The sequence below is a fragment of the Callionymus lyra genome, chromosome 1, assembly GCF_982586985.1.
Source record: "Callionymus lyra chromosome 1, fCalLyr1.hap1.1, whole genome shotgun sequence".
NCBI classification, from domain to species: domain Eukaryota; kingdom Metazoa; phylum Chordata; class Actinopteri; order Syngnathiformes; family Callionymidae; genus Callionymus; species Callionymus lyra.
The window spans coordinates 46,994,094-47,021,041 of NC_141818.1; the positions used below are offsets into that span (position 1 = coordinate 46,994,094).

Sequence of the window (26,948 nt, forward strand, 5' to 3'; positions counted from 1 at the left end):
GGTTTCATCACGGCTGCAAAAAAAAGTCAACAAAGGGTTGAAATATTACAACAGAACACATTCTTTATTTTATACTATGCTATTGGGGGGAAGCATTGTAGGCTGATCGTACCACATTTTGGTTAATTTTAGGCAGCTTTAACACTTCACAGGTTTGCAGGATTATGGTATGCGTTGTGTACATATAGCACAGTATGCTATTGGCTAAAAGACGAGCGAGTTCTGTATTCTGTGTGCTGATTGGAGCCAGCTTTACACTCACTTTGCTTGTGCTCGCAGTACCTTAAATACACCACCTGACGCTTCGCCTCGCGAAACACATGGGCTGATAAAGCTTCATGAAACAGTGTCTTGTTGTTTAGAGGTCAGTAGGTGGCGCCATCAGTTTAAAAATTATATGTATGTCATTAAAACAGTCAAAACAAAGGAAAATAGTGCAGAGACCGCCATCTAGTGGACTCTGAAAATAATGACACTGCTTCATGAAGCTTCATCACTAGACCATCACTAGAAAGTGGTATTCCACACAACCCACAGGTTTTACTCTATGTATCGGTGAGAAGACTTTATCTCCGGAGCTTCCAGGCAGAGCTGATGGTCTGTCAACACCGGTAAGAGGTGTGAGTTGAACAGGGAAACGTGTGACTTCACCGCAGAGCCATTGTAAATGGAAATAGATAAGGCTGAAGTGTTGACTCGTTGTATGACTTTAGTGGCAGGAGACTGAGCAAGTGGACCGTCAATGCTAGAGGGATGATTGTTTATTTACGGAGAAGCTGCCCCCAGTGCGGTTTCGCAACACTTTAGGTGTACCCTCCATAACGCACCGTTAAAAATGAAGCCTTGCTTCTTTCTTTAAGAATCCTAGTCTAGCTCACGATACAATATGACATATTCATCTCATCATTAACTATATCAAGTACATTTAAATCGCTAAAAAACATGCGTTTATATTGGTTAAATTTAAGAAAGGCTCAACTTGGGGGAGGTATGCGTTCTCTGAGTGCTTTTTCTCTCTAAACTATACAACCACTCCATTCCGCCCAATAAAAAAACAGATAACCATTGTGGTATCACCATCATAAAGTGTGTGTTGTCATGAAAAAATTGACATGCTGTCCTGCCTGTTTGACTTTTTTATTTGGATTTACAAGATTCCTTTTCCTTTCACATGCCTTCCTTTTTCAAGCATCGCGTCGTGAAGCTTTTTCCTCCCATGGGCAGAGAGCGGCTGTAATCAGGGCACTTGTGTCTGCGCTTGTTTCCTATGTATTTTACTCGAGGTTAATTTGTGCTGACATCATGTTGTGTCCGCTCATCCAACTGAGAATATGCCCGCCATGCAGCAAACTAGCCAACTGAACACATGCATGGCCCCCCACCACACACTCTCCCCTCCCTCCTGAGATGATCTTTTTCAATAAAATATCAATGCAGCTCACATAAAGGAAGATGTGAGTGCTTCAACTGTCTGACCGTAACGGTGAATACATGCCTTACGAGCAAATATTTATTACAAAAAGTTAATTTAAAACATGCCGTGCTGATGAAGTTTCATGAAACAGTTTCATGTTGTTTAGAGGTGAATGGTGCCATCAGTTTAAAAATGATGTTTCATTAAAACAGTTGTTCAAAACAAAGGAAAATAGTGCAGAGGCCGCCATCTCGTGGAGTCTGAAAATAATGACACTGCTTCATGAAGCTTCATCACTAGACCATCATTTGTAATTAACCTCTCGTAGAATGTCCAATTTCACTCCGAAGTAAGAACTGTTTCGCATCTTATACTCCGTCGTGAGTTATTGATAACCCTTAAACATCCCCCCCACATCCCATTCCCAACTCATACAAATCAATGATTAACATTGTTCATTTGATAACACACTCTCAGTAATATTCCGTCTAAATTTGTCAAGAAATAGAGGTATTTACCATTTGAAAGCTGATATCAGGTCCTAACATTTGATCCTGGTTTTTACTGTTTTAAGTTAATGTTGAAGCTCAAAGTCTCATTTCTTAGTATGTGATTCGAGATGGGTACCAATACTGCGTACTATAATAGCACCAGTTTTGACATTAGAATTAGTAACCGGACATAAAAGCAATGCATATTCTTCTGGTGGCTTGTTTACGTTTTGGTTTCAATTAACCTGGTAAAATGATGTATAAAAAAAAATTTATCCTATATTTTCTAAATGATTTTTTTAAAACTGTGAATCAGCAAAAAAAAAAAGGGTATTTATGAAAGATGATTTTAAATGACTTTGTTTTGTCCAAACCCAATCATAAATCTGGTGAAAATCCTGTATCACGACCCAAAACAAGTGACGGTCTCATGGTGACATAAAGTAAAACTTTCAAATCCACTGAACATTTTCCCTTGAATTTGCATGATTTTCATATTAAATAGAAGCACAGCATCAAGTCATCAGTACTCAAGATCCTGTTTTTCACTTCCTCGAGTCAAGATCGTGATAACCGTCATTAACAGTTAACGCTTTTAATGGCCTCCCAGCAGGTTTGAAGGATTTCCCACTCCCTCATTAGGAGAGTGTGTGTTGGCCTCCTGCATGAACTGAGACAAAGAACAAACCCACGTCTCCTGCGGGGCCACCCTTGAGCTCCTCTGTCATTTCCTCTCGACATTTTTTCAGACACATCCATCATCGCTTTCCTCACTTTATTACAGCCCTCTGGGATGAAATTCCTTTTTAACGTTGACAGACTTGTGTAGAACTTCATCTGTATTACACGTTAATGTTGCATTTCTCTTCAATCCGACTCATTGTATTTGTTAGTGTAAACATTTTTTTTAAAAACTTTTTTAACTAACAAGTTAATAATGAGCAGCAATATTAGTTTACCTCAAGGTCCATATCCAACATACTTGCCATGTCTTAACATTATGTGTAGACTAAACTGTACACAACTACTCACTAGTGATGAGCTGATGAAGCTTCATGAAACAGTGTCATTTTGTTCAGAGGCCACTATGTGGCGCCATCAGTTGAAAGATGATGTGTTTCATTAGAACAGCAAAACAAAGGAAAATAGTGCCGCCATCTAGTGGACTCTTAAAATAATGACACTGCTTCATGAAGCTTCGTCAGACTACTTACCTCTCAGCTTGTACAAAACTCGCATTTAATTTAAATATTTGCATTACAAAATGTGCTTAAGCCCCGCCCACTGAAAAAATACTTTCTAGAGAGAAAATCTTCTTCACCTCAACCACACCCACTTGGCTGTGGTTGGTCAAGTATCCAGGTTTCTCACCACAGTCTCCACCTCCAAGGGACTCATTGTATAAACAAAACAGTGCGTGGTTACCGATGACGTGAAGCCATTATAACGTCATGATGGACACGACAGGGGTTCACAGTGGTGCAGTGGTTAGCGCGATGGCCTCATGAGCAAGAAGTTTGCAGGTTCCCTTCCAGGTTGGGAGTTATAGGCCTTTTGGACCTTTTTGTGTGGAGTCTGTATGTTCTCCATGTGTTACGTGGGTTTCTTCAGAGCTCTCTGGTCTCCTCCCAGAGTCCAAAAACATACAAAGGTTGATTGGGAATCCCATAAAGGATTAAGCGGCAACTGAATGATGGAATGGGATTTCAGACGGGGGAGAATTTTATACAATAATAAGTTAAAAACATGGTCATGATGAGGGACTTACTGCATCTTGGAGAGGAAGACTTGTTTAGAGGAGAGTTGGATATTTACATTAGTTACATCTAATCATACGAAGAGCAGGACAAAAGAAGACGACACACACACACACACACACACACACACACACACACAACAGTGACAAGCTGTGGAAAAAAAAATGTTGTAGTCCTGCCAAACTCTTGTTTCAAACACAGTCACCTGCCGGACATTTCTCAAGGGGAAATAATGCGCTGCGTAGCTGCCAAACACAATGTCACCTTGTTCCGATTCAGCAGGATTTGGAAAGTGACATTATATTGTGACGAGACTTCAAATACTTCAAATTGATTCTGTTTATATCCTCAGCTCCCAATGCTGGCCACTTATCAGACGTCCTCAAGGAGAATAATATGTTGGTGTCACCTCGCTACGCTGTTCAACACCATCATTATTTAGCTCCAAAACTTTCCTCTACTTTACAGAACTTGGATAATATTAATAGTAGATTCTTGTTTTATCCAAACAGTGGAGTCGGACAGTTCATTTTAAATGACTGTTTTGTGTGACAGTACAATTGTTTGAAATTGATCATGAGTTTTGTCCCACATTAATAAGGCTTTAAAATCCTGTACTTGTCCCGTCTAATTTTCAGGAAGACGTATATCAAACTACTCCGTTAGCCTACTTACTAAAATGCTCATCTTCGAGCTTAAACATCTCTCTTAGTCTCAAGACCGCAACTAAACACTGCCCATTTTGCATTCATTATACTGTATATGTAAACATTTTTAAACAGTTGTAGTATTTGTCTGGTATATTACTACACATTGACATTCAATTCCCCCTGCGTCTGTTTTGGCTCCAGGATTGTTTTAGCAGAAGCGTTCTCGCTGGTTTGGGGAGTGCAACACAGAAGGTAGCATATGTGGTTAATGAACCGTGTTTTATCCAACATATGCTTCATCCCGAGCGTTGGACAAAAGAGTCGCTCTTTTCTATCCCGGCTGGTTTCATGGACGGAGTGAATAGAATCACAATTAAAGACGTGAATATGAATATACGAAAATACAGATCTTTTGTTGGATGCAATGTTGCTCATTCTGATTAATATCTCTTCACTATACAACAATTTGTAAATGTATACAATAACAGAAGCTGAAAAGGGTAAATTATGTTCCCACTATTACATCTAGAAACGAGACAATAACTCAAAAGAGAACTATTGTCATGATGACATCTTGTAAGTGTTTCCAAGAGCACTCCTCCAGTGTTAACCTTACTGATCATTAAAAATCATAAACCAGTCATTGATCATTGACTGGTTTAATCCATATATCACACTGTCAATTATATGGTAGTCAAATCAAATCAATGGTTCAGTTAAGATCTATGAACTCTTCTGTTTATAATGTATGTCAAGCTTGTAGATTTCAAAGGATTTTGAAGCTCCTTTACTGAACAAGGTACCAGTTCATCACATACAACTCCACCATGAAAATCTCCCGTTTCCGATCAAATTCTTTCCAATGCCGTCCTCAAAGAAGTACAAAATAAATCTACATATATACCGCCAAAAAGAAAAGAATAGAATGGATCAAATTAAATTAAATTTAAATATTTTTGCTTAATCGGAAATGCTGCAGGCGGGATTGGGTATAAAGAAAAATCTCAAAATTTAGGAAAATTATGTCACAACACGATCTGGAGTTTATAATCCATGTGTTTGTGTCTTCTCGTTTAGACCATTGTAACATTTTATTTCCGTGTCTAAACAAGAAGGATGTGTCTCGCCTGCAGTTTATACAAAACTCTGCAGCCAGAATTCTGAGCCGCTCTAGTAGAAGAACTTACATTTCTCCTTCAAACTCTTCACTGGCTGCCAGTTTCTTTCAGGATCATTTTAAAATTCTGGTTCTTACTTTCAGATCTATTCATGGTCAGACCTTCCATCAGTGATCTGATCCAGACTTACACCCCAGCTCGGGCTCTGAGGTCAGTGGATCAGAATCTACTGATGGTTCCTGAACACGGTTCAGGACCAGAGGAGAGAAATCCTTCCAGACTGTTGCTCCTAAGCTTTGGAACCATCTCTGTGTTTGATGATCTACTGACTCCTTCAAGAATCATCTGTGTTTGATGATATACTGACTCCTTCAAGAAACATCTGTGTTTGATGACCTGCTGACTCCTTCAAGAAACATCTGTGTTTGATGATCTACTGACTCCTTCAAGAAACATCTGTGTTTGATGATCTACTGACTCCTTCAAGAAACATCTGTGTTTGATGATCTACTGACTCCTTCAAGAAACATCTTAAGACATTTTTATTTGTTCTTTTCCCTGACTTTCTGGGACTCCTGTTTGTCTTCAAGGCGCTATACAAATAACCTTTACTTTACTATGTACTTACTTACTTACTTGCAGATATTGTCAACAATTTCATGTGGACCGAGGGAACGCACAAAACAAACAGAAAACATAGAAAACTCCTAACAACTAAATAAATTGTTTGGTGTAAACAAGCAGAGTATCTGAGCGACTGAATTACTCACTTCCACAAAGACCTGAATGTGGGAAAACGTCCAAGTAGTGTTACTACATCATCCTCATAGTGAATTGAAGACTTTACGACTTTCCAAGTAGGCCAGCAGCCGTTAGAATTCTTGTCCCGAATTCACCTTTGCGACTTGTTTTGAGACATTATAGAGACTGTATGGCTTTATCATATCTTATTCACTCAAGCTTTGAGCTACACACTACACACAAACTTGGAATTACATGCGACCCAGATTACCTTCTCTGCCTACAGTTCTAAATATAGCTTCCAACATTAAATGGAATATGACTGTGCTGCAATTTAAATAATGCAGTAAGCTGTCAAAGTCTTCCAGACAACTGCTATGTTCTTACAAATGTTGGCGATTTTATGGCGTCCACCACGGAGTGGAGGGCGTGTTGTTGCCTGTGTTGGTAAAACAGCTTCAGTCAAGAAACCTGAGGATTGGTAATTCATATTTTAACTTGAAATTTAGAGCATGTTATAAGTCATTGTTGTGTTTGTAGCTCCATTTGGATTCAGAAGGGTTTCAAAAAATGATATTCACCTGTATGGCTTCTCAGCGCTGCTGCTCATGTTCCATTAAGAACGGGAACTTCAGGTTCTCCAGTTGGTAGGTAAAATATTTAGCGCTGTGAAAGCAATTTACCAATCTTTATTTCTGGAAGCCAGGGAGGTCGCTCACCTTGACCCAGAGGCGACAAAAGGGATAAAACAATTACATTTGTTGTTTTGAGCCTTCTGGGTTAAGATTTTCACCAACGGCCAACATCTGGTTTGAAGCCAATGCACATTTGCAAAATAGATCCACATCATTGAGTGTTGGCTACAGAAAGACCGGAAGTCACGTACAAACCCAGCAAATAAATACTCAGGTTTTTAACATTGATTTTACTATAAGTACACATTGGAAAGGGTGTATATATACACAATATATTTTACCAGATATCCCTTTTTATTATGTTCCTATAGACTAGGGTTTCTCAGATATATAAAAGTAAAAATACAATAGTAAAACCTGCAAAATAACAACGATTAAGTACATGAAAAAAAGACATCTCTTTTTATTTGCATCTATTTATAGTTGAACGTATGCCGACGATGGTGTTCTGTATGTGTGTGTCTCTAGCTTTTAAAGACTTTCTGCCAATGTGTGAGCATATTTGTGTTTGACCTATTTTCACTAGTCAAGAGTCACATCCTGTTATCTGAAAATCGATTTTCTAGGCAGTAATAATAAATAGAACATGTTTTGTGTTTTTCTTTCTGTGCGGCTAGGTAAAAAATGTCTCACGGATCAGCAGACGAGAGTTTGGGAACACTACTGTAGGCAATAGCCTCAGATAATTGTTGCCGTTGTTTCATTGCCTAATCAAAGCGAGCAAACCGAAAACTTGCCAGTTACTTAGAGTCAGAAAAAGATGTTTCCCATATGAACATGACCGGGGATTCAAATCCTTGGTTCAGTAGCAGGCAAGATGTTATTATGATGGTATTTTATACAGTCTATGGTAGTGACAGGCTGATGAAGCTTCACGAAACAGTGTCATGTTGTTGAGAGGTCAGTAGGTGGCGCCATCAGTTTAAAAATGATGTTTCATTAGAACAAAACAAAGGAAAATTGTGCAGAGACCGCCATCTAGTGGACTCTGAAAATAACGACACTGCTTCATGAAGCTTCATCAGACCACCACTAGTATATGGTTTTCATGCAAAACAAAGTTAAGTTTCATCGACATTTAGAAAAGCATTGATTTTGCTGCAACCTAATAGAATTCTTAACTCAAGCAGTCTGGAGCAGCTGGAAATGATTGAAAGTTCAACCTTCACCCATTTTCTACTCACCCTCGTGTCGACTGTGTTGGGATTATTTTCAGAGTAATCTGTTTATTTTTATAGTTATAGACAAAAATTGTATGTTCATTTTGATGTAACGACTGGAGCTCAGTGGACAAACTTCCTCCCAAAAGACACTTAAAAACATCATGAAAAAATGAACAAGTCTATATTTCACGCTACAGTAGACTGTCGGCGCTCTGAAGAACCTCCAGTTTATATCGCTTGTTATTCTTTAAACAAGCGTTAAATAAAGACTTATTTTTTCAATATTTTCTATGGAAAACATTTCATTTGTTTTAAATAGTGTTGTCGTGCTCTTGTGTGCTCTCTTCCTTTGTGTGTGTGTGTGCATGAGTGTGTGTCCACTACCTCCACCTGCCCCTCGGCAACAGCTTCACGCAAGATAATGATATCACCTGCAAAGTGATTTTTAAATAAAATCTCATTATCTCAGGAGGTAAAAGTAGCGTTGCGCTAATTAGAACTCAAAACATGTCACCTCGTTATATAAGGACAAGGGTTCATCGACTGCGCCTTTAGCTGCTGAACACACCGTTCTGAGGAATTCTTCTACTCGTGGACGTCCACGGTTTGACTTTTACTATTAAGTGGAATTTGTGAACTGAAATGACCTGATGGCAGTATCAACATCAAATAAAAGATGGCCATGGGGTTAGTCAGTAGATGGTTTGTGTACAACTTGACTATTTATTTGTTCTAATGCGATCTTACCTCAATACCGTCATCATTTCGGTGTTGTTACCCTCTTGATGGTTCTGGGCTGCTGGAGGTCCTCTTAATAAATCTTGAGCTGAATTCTCAGTTCTTTCTTTCGCAACGCTTAGATTCCTCAATCCGCTTTTTTTTTTTCAAGATACATTCAAATCCCAAACTCACAACAATTTCTAAAATGGTCTGCTTCCTATTCCAATAGTCTTTTTCTTCTTGTGTCTGAGACTTGGAGCAGAACGCAGATCCTGCCGGCCAGCAGCTGTACTTGGTATCCATGGAACTTGTTTGTCTTGTGTGTTGGATTATTTCATTCATTTCAATTCTTTTTTTTCGTCAGTTCCTATGAGCCTTGTGATGGATTGTGTTTGTCATCGAGTGTGTGTTAATATTGTTGTCTCTCAGTCTGCCTAGAACAACCCAAGGAAACCCATTCTGGCCGTGATTCGCCACTACCTTATTTGGACAACTCTCCTCAGACTTCTAGGGAAATCATGAATGTTCCTCATTATTTCCATCACATTTTGAACTGTGTGTTTGGGAAAAGCAGATATTTTCTCTGATAATAAATCAGAAATAAACCATATTTTTCAGCTACCAAAGCAGCACGAAGAATCCCCTTAGAAATATATTGACGTATATGTTGCTGTAAAACAAGCCATGTTTCTGTATTGAATCTCCTCCTCGGCCAAACACTATTTGCAGAAATCGTATTATTTTAACCCTGAAACAAATATTGTTTCTTCAAACTTCAAACTCTACTTTACTCTACTCACCCTCATGCCAACTGAGTATTGGGATTTTTAAGTTAAGCTTTGGAACGATCTTCCTCTTTCTTTGCGCTTGATGGATTCTACTGACTCATTTAAGAAACACCTTAAGACATTTTTATTTGTTCAGGCTTTTCCCTGATTTTCTGGGATTCCTGGGTTGTTCTCTGTGTTATCTTGATCTTTTTAGTATATATTTTGAGTATTTGATTTGATTGTCTAAGCGCTTTGTGACCCTGGTCTGGAAAAGCACTTTATAAATATAAATTACTAACTTATTTACATGAGGATGAGTAGAAAATGAGAGAAGTTTTAATTTTGGGTGAACAAACCCTTTAACCTTTACTTACTTGGCACCGTGGATGAAGTCCATTTTGGAGGCTCAGAGTCACCCAGTTTCCAGGGTATTGGATGGATGGATGGATGGATGGATGGATGGATGGACGGACATACTTTATTAATCCCTCTTGAGATCTCCTTCGGGAAATTGGGTTCCAGTTCGGTACAGTTTCACAAAAACAGGAACAAAGTGCTAACAAAAGATCAAAGGATGACAAAGTACAAAGAACATGATATAACGATCAACATAGAATACAATACATCATCCTTTCACTCCGCTTCTGCCACCAATTTCAGAATGAAATATAATAGCATGATTATACAGCCTTATAGCACGTATCCAGGAATACCTGATAATGAGAATGAATAAGCTGTGTGTATGTTTGCTATGGAGTGTTTTTAACAAAGGAATGACGGTGATGCCTCACAACCAAGACAATGGTAAGAATATTATTTGTTTGCTTGCTATTGTTGCACGTTATGAATGACTGAAGTGTTATTGAAATGTATATTTAAGAGATTTTCACTCGCATGCAATTTCTACTTTAAATGTAAATAAACCAAAACAGAATAATAATATCCGTTGGGACCGAAGGTTTTTATTTTAGGTCAACAACAAAAAGTTCGATCAAATAAAAAGATGTGGGTCAATTTATAAAATCATTGCCATTTCCACTTTGAATTAAATTTTTAAAATTGACATATTTTAAGACACATGACTTGAAACCCCCCTTCATTTTGGTTTTAATCAAGCTTCAAATAATCAAATACAGTACAAGCAGGCCGACAGTTCAATGACTCTCTCGGAAAGATTTTAGTAGAGCAAATCAAAAATGACGTCAGTCACTTTAATGGCTTCATTTCTACGAATCAGACACTACAAATAAGATTTAAAAAATATAAATATATATATCGATGACTATCGCATCAATCATTTAGTGAGTTGAAGATTGAAAACATTAATCCATTCGTAACAATTTCAGCATTTTCAAGATGGACTTGTCGTCAGCCATGAATTGGCAAAAACCTTCATCTTTTGTCTAGTTACGCTTTTCTTAACACTTTGAAATTGTTGTTCATCAAGGGCATGAAAACCTTGTGCCCAGATTACTGTACAAATCCCTGGCATTTTACATATTTGCTCAGCCCCATCCCTTTGCATCTTTTGCTAGCACACACAGCTCTTGGGATTAAACAGAAAGGGAAGGGGGCAGGGAGTCCCCCGGCTGCTGGCTCTTTCAGCTTTGAGGATGATGGTCAGTGGCATTATGTAAGCAGAGTGGATTTCAAATGCAGAGTTGAGCTGTCCTTCACTATGTTGCATGATGCGTTCGTCTGTGTACGACCACTGTGCTGCTCACGCACGCTATGCTATACAGGAATGCATAAGCTGTGTTGTGTAGGTTTCCTATGCATTGTTATTACTGAAGGACGGATGGTGAAGCCTAGCATTGTTTTGCTAGCTATTGTATCCCAATATGAAGGACTGAAGTGTGATTCGAATTTATATTTTCCATTCTGGAAATCAACCAACACAGAATAGTGAAATGAATATTTACATTTTGAGACTAAAGGTTTTGACTACAGGACAGTAGTATGTTACATGTTTGACTTAAACTGTCAACTAATAACATATGGGTCATATTATGAGATTATTTTACTTTTATTTCTTATTTTTAATTTCACATCTTGTAAAACACGTATCATTTTTCTCAATCTGTTCTTACTTGTGTCACCTACTAATCTGTTACGCCCACAAATGATTGGTACTATCTGCTTTTCAGTAGTTTAGACCAGGGGTCTCCAACATTATTTAAGGTAAGGTAGAACTTGTTTTATTATTATTATTATTTTATTATTTATACCGCAGAACGTTTAAATGTCAGGATTAAGGACCAACTTACAAAAAAAACAAAACAACGATGAAATAGTATAACCTGCAAAAAACTACAATTTAGTAGTGATGGTCTGATGAAGCTTCATGAAGTCATCCAGTGGACTTTGAAATGATGAAAATACTTCATGAAGTTTCATCAAACCATCACTACAATTAAGTTCATGACAAAATGTTACCATAATTGAATCAGCGAGAGCTCTGGACCGGTTACAACAAGAAGATTGTCTACTTGCATCTATGTATGTTTGATTGTATGCCGACGATGGTGTTCTGTATGTGTGAGACGTTGTGCCGATGTGTGAGTTTGTGTTTTAATATTATTTATATGGAATGAAGACTCTATAACAAAAGTTTAGTTTCTAAAGAGTTTTATTTTCACGCATTTAATTTATGTTTTTGTTATTTGAGAGAAAATCTTGTCTTATTATTCAAAATAAATCACCTTTCCGGCAGTAATATTCAATTGTAAAGACTTTTTTTTTTTTTTGTGTGGCCCAATTTCTTAAGGACCGTTACTGGTCCCGGTACCCGTGATTAGGGCCCCCTTTTAAGTGTATCTCCTTCTGATTTAATTCAACCTTTATTTTTGCATTTACTGTTTTGAACAATAATTTAGTGGACTCACCAAATATCAAACACCACGCCCTGGTATAGGAAGAGATCCAGAGGGTCTTGACGGGCGCTGATGTAGCTTCATGAAGTAGTGTCGTGTGGTTTAGAGGTCAGTAGGTGGCGCCATTGATTTAAAAATGATGTTTCATTAAAACAGTTGTTCAAAACGAAGGAAAATAGTGCAATTTGTTCTCCTCAGGATGTGTGTTATTTGGATTTTCTATTGTATGGTACAACTTATTGTTCATTTGTTTATTCATATGTGTCATTTGTGATTGTAAAGATTATCTTTGGTAAATGAAAGTATTATAAAGAAAGACAAAAATAAACAGGATTTTAAAAACTGCCTCATCTGTCGACTCAACTTCTGACTGACCTGTCGCACTGTGCTTCAAATAATAAATAATACTTCTTGTTATCATGCCTTTTTAAAATGGGCAATTTAGTGACTTAAAAGTGTATGGTTGTTTATTTTTACTCACATTTTAAAAGTCGACCAGACACCTTTGTTTCGTAAAATAATCTATTTAATATTTTTGACAAAATGTATTTTTCTTTTCGATTTCTTCAACACTTTTGCCAATTCGCTGTCAGGTCCAGAGGCAGGCTTGTGAGCTTTCTGTGTGGAGTTATTTATGTTCTCCTTATGTTGTGTAGGTTTACTCAGGGCACTCCGGTTTCCTCCCTCATCTCAAGAACATACAGAGGTTGTTAAGAACTTTGGGGAAATTGTCCCTAAGTGTGTAAGTGGTGCCTTCTGTGGCCTGCAACAGACTGGAGTCCTGTTCAGGGTATCCCTCGCCTCTCGCCCGAAGAAACTGGGAAAGGCTCCGATCCCTCATAAGGGAACAAGCGGTAGAAAATGAATGTATGGATATATAAAGATCTGATTGGACCAGCCCTCAACTGGTTAGAATATTAACTAAGGGATGAATGTCGTAAAGTCTGTCTATTCAGTCAAAGTGATGAAATAATGCCAGAGGAAGCGTTCAATTAAAACTTGATTTCAATGATCACTGGAATAAATTCATGAAATGTTATAATTGAATCGCAAACAGTGTGCAACAGAAAAACCACGACAAAAAGGTTGATTTATAAACCTGTTAACGTACTGTAACTAGTGCTGGACTAATAATAGGTCCAGGATCTGTCGATAGAATAGAATATAATTTTTAAAAAGAACACAAAAACTCCCATCAAGGTCAGTTTTATTTAAAAGATGAGCAATTCCTGATAGTCATGCATATAGTATACTGAGATCACAGGATTGGCAGAGATAGATCGACAAAGAATAAGACGGACAGAAGAAGAAATACCCTTTTTACTAAAATATATAACGCACCTAGTGTAAGGAATAATATAATAAGACAGCAGCAGCCCACGTTGTGTGCACTTTGAGTTACAGTGTGACAACTTCATATTTTTAATCACATCTTTGTGGAGTATTTGTTAACTACATTTGGAACCTGATATATATTTTACTAAGATATTTACATTTGATACAAAATAAATACTCAATATAATAATACATTAATAGCATGTTACTGTAAACAGATTGAACCAAAACAGACATCAATTTAATACTGCACTACTACTGCAGAGGAAACAAAAGTGCTTAGTCAAATACACAGATTATATGCACCCCTGCTTTACTGTGATTGTGTACGGGTAGCACCTTATCGGAGGCTGCCAGCTCGAAGGCTACAGGCTGCTCTAAATTGATATTTGGTTATTTTTATAGTCTTCAGTCTTCATCCCCACCTTGGTCGCAGCCGGATTCCTCTGAGTTCAAACGGAGTCCACCTTCATCACCCTGTTGTTGTTGGTCATGAGTGGCGAGGGTTTACTCTTGAGCCTTTCGCCGGCGTCGTTTGAGCTGTCCTGAAAAAAGATGCGGGCCGTGCACACCGACACAACAATGCGCTTGTACTCGCGCCTGAAGTTTTGATTCAGCATGCCATATACAATGGCATTAAGGCAGCTGTTGAAATAGGCCATGAAGTAGCTGGATACAAATAACCACTCTGGAATTAAGGGAATCACCACCTCCGGCTTGATGGCCACAGCCAAGCCGATAAAGTTTAATGGTGCCCAACACACTGCAAAAAGTACAAACACCACAAACATGGTGACAAAGTTCCTCACATCATGGGGCGTCAACTTGGGACGATTGTCTGGCTTCACCCGCCTCCTCACCTGGATGACCAGTATCCAAATGCGAAGGTAGCAGTATGTGACAATCATGATTGGCAAAATAAAGTGAAAGAAGACCACGGCAATGGTGTACGCTGAGCTCGCCGACTGCTCGAAGGTGCAGGAGTAGACTCTCGCATCGTACTGGAGCGAACCCACAAAGAGATTGGGCACGATCGCTACTACAGTCAGAGCCCATATCAGCAACACATAGCAAACAGAGTTTTTGTCACTGTAGAGTTTATCATATTTGAGGCTGTGGCAGATGTAGCAGTATCGATTGATGGCGATGCCGGTGATGTTGAAGATGGAGCCGATGACGCTGATTCCCATGAGGAAGCCGCTGATTTGGCAGTGCATGTAGCCAAGATTCCATCCATTGTGGAAGATTGAGGTGAGGACCAAAGGGTACGGATAGATGGCTACCACGAGGTCTGCGACGGCCAGACTCACCACGAAGATGTTTCCTGTGAACAAAACAGAGGAGAGAACAGAGATTATTGGTGAGCTTGGACAACTTTGCATTAGTGATGTGCTGATGAAGCTTCATGAAACAGTGTCATTTTGTTTAGAGATCAGTAGGTGGCGCCATCAGTTTAAAAATCATGTTTCATTAGAATGGTTCAAAACAAAGGAAAATAGTACAGAGACCGCCATCTAGTGGACTCTGCTTCATTAAGACTCGTAAGACCATCACTTCTTCTATATCTGAGTATGCTTGATTGAGAAATGATGAAACTTTATTTACTAGTCCATCATTGCCAACAGGGTGTGTTCTTTTGTTCCGTGTTCTCCTTCTTTTATCTTTTCTTTGACAGTTTAATTACACCCGGCTACACTTCTAAAGCTAGTATTTAAGTTTCCTGGTTCAAATCCATGGTATTGATTACACTTTTTTATTGTCGGTAACGGTAAACTCTGAGTTTTTTCCTCAGTTGTTATGCTATTTATTCCTTGTGCATTTGTGCTTTTTTCCATGAGTGTGTTTTTTTGTTTTCGTGTGCTACCATTCCAGTGACGCATCCTTGGTACTGCATTTCTTTCTTTTCACTAAACTGTTAAACATACACATTTTTTGTCGAGCCTTCCTCAAAGGTTTATCATATCTGAACTCCCATGATGCAACACTAATAGACTCAGAGACTCATTCATTCCTCGTGCTATTAAACTGTATGATTCTGAATTTGGGGGCAGGAGTGTGAAAAGTGAAAAGATGATGTTACTCTATGTTGATCTTTGTATCATTTTCTTTGTGTTCATTCCTTTGATCTATGTTCTTTATGTTTGCACTTTGTCATCCCTTGCACTTTTTTATTTGCACTTTCTTCTTGTTTTCATAAAACTGTCGTCCGCTGTGAACTGGAAACCTAGTTTCCTGAAGGAGATCTCCGGAGGCATTAATAAAGTCTATCTAATAATGTCTGTCAATCAATCTGTATGATTTTTTTGGAAATAGCCTAATTATTACATTTTCCCACTTGTGTGATATCTGTGATGATATCAAGTACCAGCAACAAGTTATCCGCATTAACCCTCGGCCAAGTCAATTTACAAACATGAGCACAGATGTAAATAAACATATTAAGATTCCGTGAACTAAGACTTTGCTTTTTGCCAGAGATGACCTTTAAAGGAAGAAAACTTAATTTATACAAATGCTAGGACTTGCACAAGTGAGAAATCGTTTTGTTTGTGGTGCTGCATTCTTGTGTCACCCTCGAGGTTATTCAGAAGGTTTTCAAGTTGAGTGTGAGAAATATGCAATTCTAAATCCAATCGATGCTCATGATATGAGGTGAAGGGAACCACTGATATCTACAGAGTGCTGTGAAAGCGGTTCTTCTCTATTTTCATCATGTATGATAATCCACATCTTCACGTTTGCACGTCACTCGCGGCAGACTGACAGGCATCCAAACAACATTTCCACGCCTGTCACTAATACATGAAATATTTCACGATAGTCAGCAGCACCTCACGAAGCCCAGATCCATCCCCGCCCGCTTGACAGCTCACTGCCACAGATGATAAGATGAATTAACTGGGTGTCAGACGGGGAACTAAGCCCATAACGTATCTCCACCATCGCTACAGTGCAAGAGGCAGTTTCATTTCGACGCCGACGTTTTGGACTGTTAGTATCAGACATGGCCTTACTTTCCCTAAAACAACCCTGTCACTCTCACCTTGGCATTAGATATCATTCTGTTCTCTAATCTATGGAGCCAAGGAGGTGACATTTCTATTTGTTCAGGCTTTTCCTTGAATTTTCCTTGATTTTCTGGAACTCCTGTGTTGTTCTCAGTATTATCTTGATCTTTAAAGTATGTACTTTTTTGAGTATTGTTTTGATTGTTTAAGCGCTTTGTGACCCTGGTCTCGAAAAGCGCTATATAAATAAATATTACTTACTTACTTACTTACTTACATGGATGATTTTCTTTTCCTTATCTCGAGATACTCGTAATACTCGGAATTCACGTTTAGTGTTATTTTCACTCACCAGTTCACGATTCTTAAGCTAAGAAGTAGCAGAAATATTCTCCTGTAGTGATGGCGAAATAGTTCTTTTTAATAAGTCTTTTTTTCAAATCATGTAGTAAATGTTTGTAACTGTAATTCTTAAGTTTAGCCACATAAGGGTTAGCTTCCGGATCCGGCGTGCGTTTGTTTGGTTATTGAATGATGAACTAGAATGGCTGGAAGAAGCGTCCCACACGATACTCACAGGATCAAACTGTAAAAACTCACATTTTCAGTACATCCACCTGTAATGCAATGCCTGTTCCCTGCTCGCCAATAAAGATTGACTTCATCGACTTTGGTTACATAATTTGTTGGTCACATTCTCTGCAGGCTGTTTAGGCCATAACAAACAAGTCCCCGGCAACCTCACTAGCACCTGAGCCAAGTCTAGGGGGACGAGGGCAGTGGGCGTCAGTGTGGCTACAGATTGAGCAAATGCATCATGGCTTTCAAACGGAAAATGCGAAACCAGGATTCTCAATCAATCCACTTTAGGATACGGTTTCAATTATTTTCAATGGTATTGACTTTAAAAAGCTGTCTCCATGTGAAGGGTCTCCATGATAAATCCTATTTTCATGTTTTTTTACGATGTGTGTGTGTGTGTGTGTGTGTGTGTGTGTGTGTGTGTGTGTGTGTGCGTGTGCGTGTGCGTGTGCGTGTGCGTGTGCGTGTGCGTGTGCGTGTGCGTGTGCGTGTGTGTGTGTGTGTGTGTGTGTGTGTGTGGTCAAAGGCTGAGCTTGGGATATAAACTAGAAAAGCACTGAGACAAATCTTAGTGCAGAGGAATTGCTTTTACGAGACTCTAAAGAATCAGCATAGGATCAAATATAAAAAACAATGTCAATTATAGAATTTGTTTGCTCACAACAATATGCTTCGATTTGAACAGCTGAGAGCGTCCCAGCCACGAGAATGAACAGAATAAAAACCCATTTTGTCAGGATAGTCACAGGAAATTTGATCTGTTTTAGTGATTCAATGGTATGATGTGTTTTATGAAGTAAAGTTTGGGTCGTTTTTTAACTCAGCCGAACACGTAAGCAGCAGCTGCTGAAAGCCTTACAAGTAAATGATATCACCTTTCATATCATCTGTTACTTGAGCCGAACACATTCTATATATTTCATTGAAATATCTATTTTTATTTGCTAAAAGACTGATAAACTTGACCGTTGCTTAACCTACTTAGCAGAGTTAATAGCCTCCTTTAAGTCATCTTTGAATTCCTTGGTTTTGACCGGTCAAAATTAAATTTGAGATATCTTGAACTAGACTGATAGATGAATGTGTATTTAAATTTCACCCAAAATTCCACTCGTTTTCTACTCATCCTTGTGTTGACTAAGGGTTGGGATTATTTTCAGAAGTAATTCATTCTTTTTTTTAAGAGTTATACGGAACAGATTAATCTGAAAATAATCCCAACCCTTAGCCAACATTAGGATGAGTAGAAAATGACTCAAATTCGAATTTAGGGGGGAAATTATATAATAGTTCATAACAGTTCATAGTATGGATGCGGCAGCAACAGGTTGGAGGATATCGTCATGGAAACGTTCAAGGACGGGGATGGACTCACTAATGAATTGATTTTATTCTTGATAATCTGCAAACAAAACTTGTTTTCTTAAACACCGACAACAAGGTTCACTGCGTCTCTGGCACTAAGCAACAGGGTTAGGTTACAACACTTTTGCTCATTTCTTTTCAAACGCTCGTACATCAGGGCAACAGAGGTAACATAATCAGCCTTCATAGGTTGTTTTTTTCGTGGTAGTTCTCAGTATGTTCAGAATACTCCGGTTGCTGATCAGTGGCACACATGTTGTTAGTGACAGCCCTTTCTCCGCCTGTGTGTACATCTTCTCCATAAGACACATTTCCATCTTAGCCTTCAATCACTGCTGTGTAGCTCTTGTGATCCCGTCACCTGCGTCTGAATAGATTTCTCAAGGTGGGTGATGCAATAGCTTCCATAAGGCTTTCACACCTTTTAACGAACGTGTAACCCGTGACCCCTTCTCGCCGGCGTCTACTCTCCCTTTGCACGCTTTTCGGTTTGAACTTGTGTTTACGACTCCGACAGTTTCTTGGAGACAACCTCGCGAGCTAACCTACAGTCATAGTGAAAGGATCATCAGGCCCTGTTTTCTACCATTTGAATGAGTGGCCCAACTGAAGGTACATATGTTTAGACAGATATATCCATATCCCGAATATGCTCCATGTTTTCTGGATCAAGTTCTTGACATCAACAGCTATAACATTTCAGTGGGTTTATCTAATCCATGATTTTCTGTTAGTCACGAGAAACACAAGTTACTCAAATAATGACACACGTCGTCAGACCATCACTAGAAATGGGACGTTTAACTTCTTTCTTTTTTTTAATTATGGAGTGAAAGCAGAAGAAACGTGAAACAAAGTAACATTTTAATATACAATGCATGACCAGTTGTCCAGTTTTTTCGGCATCCCTAACAAAGTAAGTGCAAACTTGGATCCTTATAAATGCCTTCAGTTTGTCAAAGTGATCAAACTGATTCAATCCGTGTTTACCTTGACCCTTCAAGGAGCCTGCTATAAAAACGTCCTTTTTTTCCCGGTGGCCTAGACTGTAGGCTGTTATTAGAAACTCTGTGATTGACCATTACGCCGATTTTTATTTTGCTTGCGGAGAGTAATCACCCTCCATCATGTCTTTCCTTTTTCCACACCAACAACCAATTTCTCTCTGCGAAGCCCATCTGAGCTTACTTTAGAACTGGGTCAGTGAATTTTCAACACAAAATAAAAAACAAAAAATACGTGAATAAAAACAATAGAAATATATTGAAGCTTGCCGTCTTAGGCCAGACCCGTCTGAAGACATTCAAATTAAGGTCCATTAATCCACGTTCGACAGCTATAAGCAGGCATATAGCGTCCATTCTATAAAAGGATTTCAGATGAAGGTTTTACTGGGTCAACCATTCATGCTCTCAGTTAAAATGAGCTTCAGAGAATTCTTTCAATGCAACACTTCACAAGTTAACAAAGGATCACATGTTAAGATACAGTTTTTGCAGTTGATTCCATAAACCAGCATTTCCAGAGTCAGGGGTCAATTCTAAACACTATTATTCTACCTTTTTAAATGGTAGGAATGTAACTTTTACAAATCAACCGATGAGTTGAATGTAAAGACAACAAAGTGAAGCCAAGTCTTGATGTGTATCATAAAGAAAATAACTGACAAATCCTATCTAAATTAGTAAAGAGGGGCTTTTATTTTGAACTTCTGAATGACATAACTCTTGATAAGATGAAACTGTTCCCTCTGTCTTAAAATGATGGTTGAAGCCTCGACTGGAAGAATTTTTTCAGAAAAAAAAGGCTCTATTTTAAGCTTGTTTGTGTCAGACAAAGTTCTGTTTTTTCCAGAACTATACTTCTCGTCAAGGCCTCAATACAAGGTGGATGTTACAGACGAGTAGTATGGAGGTATTTGGATGCATTTAAGGTAACTTTGAATTTGAACTAACACTTTAAACAACCCTTAGGCGAAATCTCTTATTATCAAAGGTGTTCTTGTGTCAATATATCCCTGGATTTATGGCCAGTAATGGCCGTGACTGATCTAAATAAACGTTATTTCCTTTGTTTTTTTTTAATAGGTCTCTTATCTTGTTCATCATTGATCATCATATACAGTTTATGGACTGTGTTCGGGTGAATGCACCCTCGAGTCAAAACCCCTCCACAGGAAATGAAGTGTAATATTCGGCCGTCTGGTGTTTTTTTCTAACCTCAGTAGACTTTCCTTCCATCTGAAAAGCATCAGCTCCTCCTTTTCTTCCCAGCAGGGTGGTCGAGCTGGTAGCACCCCCCGATCCCCCCACTGCTCTTCATCACAGTGGAGGACTTGCATAATAATTAGACTGTGTTGTGATGTCGCACACTTGTTGTGTTTTCAGCAAAGACAGCTTTTACTCTCTGGCAAGAAGCCTGGACCCGTGAGAATGAGTCTTTGCCAGCACTTCTTGAATTCTTTGTCACATCTCTGGAAAAGGCACTCGCTAAAAAAAGATGATTCATTTTATCAACTTACTCCATTTATTCCTCTTTTTTTTTTCTTTCTTTCTTTCTTCGCATTTACATTTTCTTCATCTTGAGTTTGTCACTTTTTCTTTGTGTCTGTTTTCGAAGAAGTAAAATATGCTGTCATCAATTCAGTGTTATTCTCTCAGTCCCAGCTACATGGGGTGAGAGGCAGGGGACAGGCTACACTGTGCTATACACAGGTGCACTGCTATATATGCAGACTATCATCTCCTGTTGAGATCCTGCTTGGCTGCTTCCTCAATTACCCAATGGGTTTTTCAACCAGTTCAAAGGCTTTCAGGTGATGTTTCTACATCGATTGAGTGACTTGACGACACCGAATATGAGTTTGAGGAGCTAAAAGGGACTTTTCTGAGCTCTTAATAGATTCACAGATTAGATTAATGTGGCATGAGCAGCAAATAGCAAATGTTTTTTTTTTCTAATGAGATGCACACCGAATAGGAACCTGGTGATCTGCATGTGATCCTCCTTACATCACTGATCTGATCCAGCCTTACACCCCAGCTCGGGCTCTGAGGTCTGTGGATCAGAATCTACTGATGGTTCCTGAACACGGTTCAGGACCAGAGGAGAGAAATCCTTCCAGACTGTTGCTCCTAAGCTTTGGAACGATCTTCTCTCTCTTTGCGCTTGATGGATCTACTGACTCCTTTAAGAAACACCTTAAGACGTTTCTATTTGTTCAGGCTTTTCCTTGAATTTCTCGAACTCCTGTGTTGTTCTCAGTATTATCTTGATCTTTAAAGTATGTACTTTTTTGAGTATTGTTTTGATTGTCTAAGCGCTTTGTGACCCTGGTCTCGAAAAGCGCTATATAAATAAATATTACTTACTTTACTTACTTACTTACATGTAGTTTCATTGGTGCAGTTGTTGTCGTTTTTGTCTCTTGGGATCAACACAAACATACAGTTGAGTGGTCAGTTGTGTCAGTTCTGGACATACAAATACACTTCTCTCGCACACAACGATAAAAGACTCAACACATCAATTGTATTTAAGCCATGAAGACTTGTGAGTCAAACAAAAATGATGCTGCCATAAAGAAAGGAGTCGCTACATGAGACGACTCATCCTGGAGCCCCGATGGACAATCCTTTCACGGCAGAAGTTATAGTTCTCGGAATGTGACTTGGAAAAAAAAGGGGTTCTCACTACATCACAGGTTTACAATCGATGTATCCGAAGGAAGGCTTGACATCAAGTCAAAGGTCAAGGCCAGCGACATAAACCTTACTTTACTGGCTTTTCTTCTTATTGGAGACTCATCTTAATATAGAACATCTGAGGTACGTCCGTATTCTGTTTATCATTCACTCGCTTGTGTTGTTTCTGTCAGAAAAAAAGCTTTTAGATAGAAGTTCAGTTATTTGGGAGGAGGTTGGAGGAAGCAGTGGCAGCAATGATCTGATGATGCAATCAGGGAGATTCCCGAACAACAGGATCCGGGGAGTTCCCTGATAGTAAATAATTATGTGCAACCTTTTTGCAACCACAAATTACATTTACACTTCAGCAATTTTCCCACAGGCTGTCCTTCAAGTAAACAAAAACTAAATAAAATGCCTTGACCTGTAAAGTGTGTAAAAAAAATAATTTAAAAAAAAGCGCATAATAAATACATCTTACCATAACACTGAATTAACGGAGGCTTTGGGCTGTTTCCTTGGCAACAAGATGGTCTCATATAGAGATGGTGTTTCATTCATTGTCGCTAGTTTACATCTTTTCTTTATTCTTTTTATTGACAGAAACCAGCGTCTTGAAGTGTCAAGAGTCTTAGGCTAATTCAATTTCTAAAGAACCTCAAAACAGATTCAGTCTCAGAATCTTGTCTCTTTAAAAAAATAAAAAACAAGGATCCACTTTCAGACAGTAATAAATGATAGAATTAAAATTATTAACATTTCATTTTCCTCATGTGTGCAGTCCTGTAAACTGTACCCTTAACTCGGCACCGGTGTAAACACCATCTCAGTCCGGCCTACTATTTGGGTTCTGGCTCTACCTCCGTGATGATGTCACACACTGTATACATCTTTTAGAGTGAAAACAGGACTTAAACTGAGCAGCTTAAAGGATACTTTATACTAGTGATGGTCTGATGAAGCTTCATGAAGCAGTGTCATTATTTTCAGAGTCCACTAGATGGCGGTCTCTGCACTATTTTCCTTTGTTTTGAACAACTCTTCTAATGACACATCATTTTTAAACTGATGGCACCACCTACTGAAAAACAGGACACTGTTTCATGAAGCTTCATCAGTGCATCTCAACTTTGTACCACACATTTATATGAACAAAACTACCATCTTTACCGAGGCTAATTTCTGTTTTGTTTATTTCATATTGTCAAAAGTCATGACGTGGAGCCTTTTCCACCATTTAAAAACAAACATACTTCTCCAAACGTATACAATTAAGTTAAAATTAGAGTGATCAAAAAGCGCAAACTCATCAACTGCTCTGCTAACGCCGTTGAAGCGATTCGACTTGAGCTTGGCTGAGCTGGAACATACTGGAAGTTTCAGCGGCTCTGGACTCAGACAGCTTTGACACTCGGTGAACTTTTGTTCTAATGAACTGAGAATTTCATTTCCCAGGGTCAAGAGTCGTGTCAAACTGCATACATTGTTCGGGGCATTTAGTGATAGAATGAAAAAATAGAAGGAGGAGGTCATCATGTCCACTGACACCGAACGCAAATCCGGCGAAAATAATCTTTTTTTAATACCTGTAACACGGTGAAATATAAACCTGAGGGATAATACATTCAAAGATATGCAGATCTAACAGCATAATTAAAGCAGAATATTTCAACCGTTTCCTGTCGTTCAGAATTTAAACTATTCCTGAGCATTGAAATATTAACGTGGGTTTCACTTCTGGAAAGATGATGCAAGAGGGAGACTCTTAGACTGGACTCACACCAAAGGTTTTCTGTCCAGAGGCTTTATTTCATGCCGTACTTATAATAGATTCCCAATTCTATTGACATTAAACAGGTCTTGAAAACAATGTTAGTGATGATGCGGCTTTGATTCTACCAGACCTTCTACTGTTTGGAAAATGTGCCAAGAGTCCTTTTACATGAGGTCATGGAGGGTTTCATTGGATCGGCGAGAGGTCAGTTAACACCTACATCTCATTAGGTTTACGCTGGTCTAAATCAATATTCAATCAAAGTATGATCTGAATACATCAACCGATATGTGAGGAGGCCAAAGGCGATTCAATCCTGATCCACATCCACCAGCCGATGGCAAATTGTCGTTAAAGTCTGACCTCAAGACAACAAGAACTTTGTTTGTTCAAAAGCCTGTATGAGAGCTTCGAGCTCTTCTTGATTAAAGATAAGATTCCAAATACATACAGACGAAACCTTTCGAATGAGAACCCACCGGAGCACGAACACATGTGACTCTCCTTCTCCCCGTCGAGCATGAAACTCCGAAGCCCTAATTACAGCCGACTTTCCATTGGATTGTGCGGCTAACCCTTTCATGTCAGGGGATTTAATCTGGTTTTAGGAGGGATCTCTGCTCTTTCACTGGAAATGAAAAAAAAGGGGGATTATATCAGAGAAAGGAGGGAAAACACTAGGGGGGTGTCACTAAGCAATCCGTTTGCTCCAGCAACTTGACACGAACTCTTAGGAGTAGTCTGCGAAAAAGACAGAAGGACCCGTTAGGAAACAAGTCGGACGAAGCCGGGGTCTAAGCAGGGCAATTATATGCCGGGGGGGGGGGGGGTCACAATATCCTGATATATACGAATATAGTATTAATGAATAAAAGAAGCGTGGAGCATGAATGATGGCACTTCAGGCGGGAGGGATGTCACTTGGTGACAGTAGGAGTGAACAATTTCACACACACTGAGCACAAAGAAATACAAAAAAAGAGGCAGAATAGAAAATGAAAAATATTCTATGCTTGTGGTTAAAGATGGTTCGGTCCTATTGAGAGAAGGGATTACGTTTGACCCAGATTTGCACCCATGTTTGGGAAATACCACCCAGGACACCATGCAGGGGAACAAACCGCGGCAGGTTTCAAGTGCAGTTATTAGTCTCATGTTGAGCAAATGTTTTTTGTTTTTTTCCAATTCAACAATAGATTCTTGAGTCGCCCTGCACAGACCAGCTCTTGTCTTCATCTGCTGGAAGCAAGACGTCTCTATTTCAAGAAGCCCCCGCTAGCATGTTTCAGGAATTGCACGATCACAAGTATGAACAAGACATTAAGATGCTTTTTGTTTTGTTTTTTAAAATCTGATTGAATTGATTCTTGGAAAACCAGTTCTGATGTGTCATTAACTAGCAGAGAGGTAACGGCCGTTAGCTTGTTAGATGCTGAGTAAGGAAGTGGGGGTGGGATGATAAACCACTGCCTCACGCTCTGACAAAAGAGATAACGTGTCATTGGTCGACCTCTTCCTATTCTAGTTTCGAGCATTTACTTTGGATACAATAGCCACGAAGCATCGGCTCGGTTGAAATGGCTAAAAAAGGAAATTGTACAATTATTTTAGGAGAAGAATTGTATCATGGCAGAGTCCATTATGACTAATAATGGATTCACTCCTCCTCCAGCCAACTGTAATCACACACTGGTTTGTTTATACAACAAGTCCCTTGGAGGTGGAGATTTCCTGGTTTGATTACACATGGTGACAAACCTTGATGTTTGACCAATCACAGCAGAGTGGTTGTGGTTATGGTAAACAAGATTAAATCACCAGAATAACAAAGCGTTTTCAGTGGGCGGGGCTTAAGATCATTTTCTAATGTAAATATTTCAATGAAAAGAGAGTTTTGCACAAATACACACTGATGATACAATAGAGTCCAACATCTATTTGATACACAGAAAATCAACACTTTGGGAATAACCCTGTTGTGATTTTACACCATCATTTATTAATTGAGTTTATACATCCTTCACTTTTATAGTTTTTTGGAACTTAAAATTTTAAATAATTCAAATTGAAAAAATTGTTTAACTCCATTCTTGTTTTGAGGGTAACGGTATGCTACATTTTAAAATAATTAATTTAGTTTGAAACAACAAATTTATTTATGTTTATTTAATAATAATTATCATTAATTAGTAATTACTACATGATTAAAAAGACTAAAATGTACTGAAAATTGATACCCTTAAGTTAGGAGCATCAAGGTTCTTCATCGCACGTCATCAGTCCTAGAAGTGTCCACCTCCAAGAGACTTGTTGTATAAACAAGGCGGGGCTTGATTACAGCTGGCTGGAGGAGGAGTGAAGCCATTATTACATCATAATGGACTCTCATAACCTATTGTTTGATTTCAGACGGGGATAACTTTATTATTTAGTTGAAAACATGGTCATGATGAGGGACGAACTGCATCTTGGAGGAAGATTCAACTTTTGAAACATGGGAGTCAGGAGAGTTGGGTTTTCCTCATTAGTTTCTCTTTTAAGATTGTTCAGATTATATGAAATAATGGGTTGTTGCCGGGTAAAAGGTCCCCGGACTGCACACCATTGAATGTTTCTTCGATTTGAGTCAAAATGGAGGGAAATGATTTTGACCTAAGTAGCCATCTGACTATCAGGAAGCGAGAGACAGCGATGGGGCATGAGTATTCATCGGACATATTATCTGTAATGGCTATGGTAATACTCATAATTCTAATGCTATTACTATGTATTGAGAGGCTTAATGAGGGAAGTACAAGAAAAAAGG

General features: G+C 38.8%; 1 protein-coding gene across 1 annotated transcript in view; it reads right to left on the reverse strand.

Annotated features, from left to right (window-relative positions):
- Window positions 1–13,836: 13,836 nt before the first annotated feature.
- The window catches only part of mtnr1aa (melatonin receptor 1A a), a 44,326-nt gene continuing 31,214 nt past the window's right edge, over window positions 13,837–26,948 (reverse strand). The window contains exon 2 of the mRNA XM_087810509.1: window positions 13,837–15,051. Coding sequence (XP_087666635.1) covers window positions 14,180–15,051 — 872 coding nt within the window. The 3' untranslated portion in view covers window positions 13,837–14,179. The remainder of the gene's footprint in view (window positions 15,052–26,948) is intronic.